At 41.1% G+C, this 5,137-nt stretch overlaps 2 protein-coding genes across 2 annotated transcripts; one reads left to right on the top strand and one right to left on the bottom strand.

The window, feature by feature from the left end:
• The first annotated feature begins 377 nt into the window (after positions 1 to 377).
• LOC142351741 (uncharacterized) lies at positions 378 to 1,106 on the top strand. Its single transcript, XM_075403886.1, has one exon. It carries the CDS (start codon positions 378 to 380, stop codon positions 1,104 to 1,106), a length of 729 nt encoding a protein of 242 aa, XP_075260001.1.
• Positions 1,107 to 1,709: 603 nt separating this feature from the next.
• On the bottom strand, positions 1,710 to 4,812 carry LOC142351740 (uncharacterized). Its single transcript, XM_075403885.1, has 2 exons — positions 3,196 to 4,812; positions 1,710 to 2,834 (listed from the first exon to the last, which is right to left on the bottom strand). Exons 1-2 carry the CDS (start codon positions 4,810 to 4,812, stop codon positions 1,710 to 1,712), a joined length of 2,742 nt encoding a protein of 913 aa, XP_075260000.1.
• Positions 4,813 to 5,137: the final 325 nt, after the last annotated feature.

Below are 5,137 nucleotides of genomic sequence, written 5' to 3'. Positions count from 1 at the left end.
CATTTATGATAAAGACGGAAGAGATAAAGTGAAAGCATCTGACGGCACGGCAGTTTTTTTCACAAACAATACGCTTCATAGTTTGTTCTCGCAAGTTGAGCTTTACTTGAACGGTTGCCTGATAGCAGACAGCAACAACACGTATCACCATCGCGCATTCATAGAGACTGAGCTGACCACAAACAAGGATAGCAAAGAAACGTGGGCCGCCTGTCAAGGCTACACCTACAATCCTGATCCAGACGACAAGCGAACTACAACAGAGTGGTACGCAAAACGACTGAAAAAAACTCTAGCCTCCGATTATCGGCTCAACTTTTATGGAGCTCTATGTCGATTTTTTCACGTGTGAAAGACTTTTGTTGCCAGATGTTAGTATGCGGATCAAACTCTATCGCTCCAGCAACGAGTTCAGTCTCATTGGCTTGGGCGATGACGCCAATGAATCGTTCACTGCGGTCGTCGAAAAAGCATCAATTTTTGTGAGAAAAGTAACCCTTACGGAATCAGTAAAGCTCTCTATTGAGCGTGCACTTTTGAAAGCTCCAGCAAGGTATCCCTATATCGAGAGTCTCTGCAAAAGCTACATTATTCAGTCGGGTCAAAACAGTTTTGTCAAGGAGTCTATTTTTGGATCAGAACCAATTCGGCGAATAACAATGTGCATGATAGCGAATGCAAGGTTTCGAGGTACATTAGCAACTGACCCGTTCCACTACATCAAATTTGGATTAACACGTTTGGAAATCAGTCGCGGAAACGGTTTGCCAATAGCTGGAACACCAGTTGATGCTCGAAACAATTCTCGTCTGTATCACAACACATTGACTGCTTTGGGTTTTAAAAACGGCGGTAACGGTATCCAGCTTGACGATTTTGACGATCACTTTGTGCTAACGTTCGACTTGACGTCCTCGCAAGAAGCCTCCAAATCACTTACACTTTTTCCTGAACTTACCGGAGCACCAATTACCCTCAAGCTTTCTTTCGAGACAGCTCTGACAGAAGCCATAGAGCTTTACTTGATTGGTGAAAAGTTTAGCCAAGTCTTTATAAACAGCGCCCGAGACATTAGCAAAAACCAAATTTTAAATAGCAATAATTAACCTCATTATGGATAACCGTTCTATTACTGCAGTTGTGAAAAAAATTGGACAACTCAAATTCGTCTTTGGAGGAGTTTGGTCGGCAGAAAACTTTCCAAAGGTTTCAAAAAAGCGCTCAATGTTTCAAATAATAAACACATCAAAATCTAACATGAAAAGCACTCATTGGATTTTACTGTTAACCGTTCCACAGTCCTATAAAAGAAACTCTCGTAAAAAAAGTTGTAACTTGCGTCAAAATATTATTATTTGGAACAGTTTGAATATACCACTTGCTTTCTTTATCGATGTTTATACCAGGCTACAAATGTTATATAATAATCAGGAATACATTTTGCACGAAATATCATCATCAGTCCAGAAAACATCGTCCAACCTTTGCGGATTGTATTGTATATACGCGGCTTTTTTATTTTTCTCCAAAGGGACTACTACTTTAAAGTGTCTGGTATCTGAAGAACAGTTTCGCGCAAAATGTGCCTCAGTCTTGGATGACATAAAATTAATGAGTGAAATCAATTTGGTGCAGTTTTTCTATTCTAGATTATGTACCGATTATAGTTTTACTTTGATATAACTTGTTCAAATACATTATTCTTGTACTCAATCTGAATCCAGCAGCAGGGTCGTTAACCTCCTCCGCTTCGATCTCGGAAAAGAAGAAGAGAGCTTTAGATCATTTTCTTCCGCTTGCTCATCGTCACCATCACCACCACCACCATTATCATCACCACCACCACCACCACAATCATCAACATCGTCATAGCCATCTTCATCATCGTTTGCCTCATCATCCACACGATCGGCTTCTTCGATTGCTTCGTCATCAATAAAGGGGTTACGACGACTGTCGCTTTCAGCGTCGTCAGTTGTGCTTAGTGCATCCCAATCAACAATATTACTTTCTTCACTGTCAGCGTGCAAGTCGCGCGGAAGAAACCCGGGATCTGGAACATCAAAAGTATCAGTTGCGGCAGCAGCACGTTCAGCGCTGTTATTCTGCTGGCCAACCAACGACAGCTCACTGCAGTCTGATGCACTCTCGGCGCTGCTTTCTTCGCCACCATCACTCTCACAAAACTGCAAAGTTTCACAGTCACCATTTGCATGTATTGATGACTCCCTCTCTTGGTTCAGCCAAAAGTGTCCATGTGGCAGGGTATCTATACCTGGCTCAAAAATATATCGTTTATCGTCGAAACAGCTCAAGGCAATTTTGTTTGTCATTGTTACAATAATTTGATGGTTCTCTGACGTAATGCGTGTCATTGGCGCCCTTTCAGTTGTTCTGTTCTTCAAGCAGTTAACAAACTTGTCATGATGCAAACTTTTTTTCACACTTTTTTGCACTCCCTTTGCGCTCTGCTTAGCACCTCCCCGATACTTGATGCTGTACATTTTCGAACGCAAAAGGACGGCCTCCTCCAGTATTTGTCCATTGAGCTCGTCCGTCATTGTCAAAGGAACTTTTTTGTTGGTTGGGTCAAACAATGGGTGATCAGAGGGATAGTCGGACAGGTCGAGGAGGTGTTTAAATTCTTTCATGTCCTCATAGAGGTCATCTGTTTCAACTCGGTAAAGAAGAGAGTCAGTGTCTTTATACGTCACCAAGATTTTTTGGCCGTATCGCGGCTTCATTTCATTGTAGTGAAAACCGTACAATGACAATTTGGAAAGATCTAGAATAGCCGCTCCGACTGGCGTGGGCTTGTCCCAAAATATCTTTTGCTGTGACAAGGACACAGAGCACAAATTTTCACTAATAATCTGAAAGGATTTATAGTTTGGTTTGCTGGTAAACTTCATTGCTTCTTGTTCGTTGCTGACAAAATGAACATTCCGTCGGTTTCGCTTGTTTTCCATTGTTTTACCAAAACAAGCATTTGACATCAATTTGTAAAAATTTTTTTCAAAAGGACTCTTGGCCTGCTTCCGCATGACTGTGTTTTTCTCTATATGATGATAGCCAACTTGACTGTTTGAATTTGAGTGCATTGTGAATTTTGACAATTTGAAGTCCATTCTGAATATAAAACTGCAGGTTTTTTATATGGCAAATATAATTCTTTTTATCAAAAAGTGTTTCTACAAGCTTCGGAACATCCGCATTTCTTTTCTCATTGAATTCAGAACAGTACTCGGACAGCCAATCAGACTGTATCACAAGCTTTTCGGGAGCTAGTGGTAGATCCTGATGGTCGATATGCAACTCAGAGGGATATGCAAGATCAACTTCAACAAAGAATGCGTATTCTCCCTCGCAATCGTGAACCGAAATCGTCTCCACTGTCAAGGTATCATCCCATTCAAAAGAACCAATCGGCAACTTTTTCATCATTGTCCCAGCGTACAGAGAAGTAACATCAAAGAAGGCTCCAAAAACCGAAAGTTCATTGCTTTTGAAATCAGGAATATACTTGTTGTTTGCCTTAAAGTACCGCAAAGATCCGACGCCATTCAGCCCACCTCTGATCGCTTTTTCGCAGAACAACATGTCATAGTCTTGCAGTAATTCTAACTCGACACCAGTCGTCACTAGCATTGCATCCCAACTTAAATTTGGCGCGCTATAAAAGCAAGCAGGGACCAAATTGTAGACGTCCAAGCAGACGTCGCGAAACTTTTCAAAAACACTTGCCAGCAAAAGTACGTCAATTTTTAGGTAAACATCGTGATAATCTCCAAAATTCTTGCAGCCCATCAAATGATACATCTCGCGAGCTTCCTGATACTGTTCCAGAGTAAGATCAATCTTTCCCGAGAGCGTATTGACCCAGTCAGGACCGTAATCTGGAAAGGGGGCATCGAATTTTTCAGAACTGTCCAAGTAGCTATAGGGAAAAAAACCTTTTCTCCTAATCTTTTTAAACATTTCCTCTGAATCAGGAGAGAAATTTTGTTTCAAAAGACTAAGGTCTTCGTCAGAGAGTGTTTGTGCAAGTGCGTCTAACCCCGACGCCATAAAGTTCAGACTATCCAGAAACCGAATATCACTTTTGATGCATTTTGTGAGACCTCTTCTGTCGACATAACTTCCAACTGGTACACGCACCGAAAACGAGATAAAGGTCTCATCTGTTTTAGCAATTGCATTTAACTCTTCTCCATCGTAGATTTCCAAGTCCTTAATAATATGGTGAGAGTCGTAGCGAGATAAGTTGTGGAAGAACACTGGTAAAAATTTCATCACACTGCAATCAAGGTTGCATTTCCTGTGAGCAACGCCATGAATATCTCCTGTCAAATGAGAATGATGAACAACTTTGCTCTCTTCTTCACAGCCATCAAACTCTTCATTGCATATGCAGCAAGGAGCAGTCCATGATGCCAAAAAATTTGCTTTGTCTGCCAAATTCATTGCGAGTTTTCGGAATTTCTGTTGCTCCTGGTAAGCCCATTTCAACCACTCCCTAAGGGTTTTCATCATTTCACCAATAACTTGGTCTCCGCGGTAAAAATATTGTTTCTCAGCTTTCCCACTTCTTACATATATCAAAACCGCACCAAAACTGCATGGAAACTGATCTTCGATATGCAGGGTGGCAGCACCCATGTTGTTTAGTGTGCTTCCAGAATAGTCTTCCAACATGTCAGTGAAAGAGTCTTTTTTGACATCACATGCCTCCAAGTCAGCGTAAACAACAAAGGGACACCGAATTTGGCGATTAAAGCTTTTAAACTTCAATGTTTCTAGCTTGCTTGGCATTTGGATCAGCAGAGGCTCCTGATCGAAGCAAAGTCGTCTATGCTGCATCAATTTGCCCTTGTCAATACTCTGTAGACACCGATCACAAAACTTTCTGACATTATTTTTGGATCTAGCTGTTCGCTCAGAACGCAGCAGCGTCTTGAGGAGTCGATCTAGATTTTTGATCAGACAATAATGAGATTTTTGATCGTCTGACAAAATTAAAAGATGTATTTTAGTGATTTGAACACTCCTCTGCTTCGCTTCGTAAGATAGACAGGAAAAATTTCATTCCCTTCAAGTCCATAGACATTCACTGCTAGATTGTTTTTTTTCTCAAACG

This window comes from Convolutriloba macropyga, chromosome 13 (assembly GCF_964194025.1).
Source record: "Convolutriloba macropyga chromosome 13, txConMacr16.3, whole genome shotgun sequence".
Taxonomy (NCBI): Eukaryota; Metazoa; Xenacoelomorpha; order Acoela; family Convolutidae; genus Convolutriloba; species Convolutriloba macropyga.
Note: the sequence above shows the minus strand (reverse complement) of the source record. Positions and strands in the feature narration are given on the sequence as shown.

What these genes read in the sequence shown, in the direction of transcription:
- LOC142351741 (XM_075403886.1), top strand. Translation starts at nt 378, where the DNA reads ATGCGGATCAAACTCTATCGCTCCAGCAACGAGTTCAGTCTCATTGGC.
- LOC142351740 (XM_075403885.1), bottom strand. Translation starts at nt 4,812, where the DNA reads ATGCCAAGCAAGCTAGAAACATTGAAGTTTAAAAGCTTTAATCGCCAA. An exon ending in ATGCGGATGTTCCGAAGCTT is followed by an intron (nt 2,835 to 3,195) that starts GTAGAAACACTT and finishes TCCTTGTCACAG; the next exon opens with CAAAAGATATTTTGGGACAA.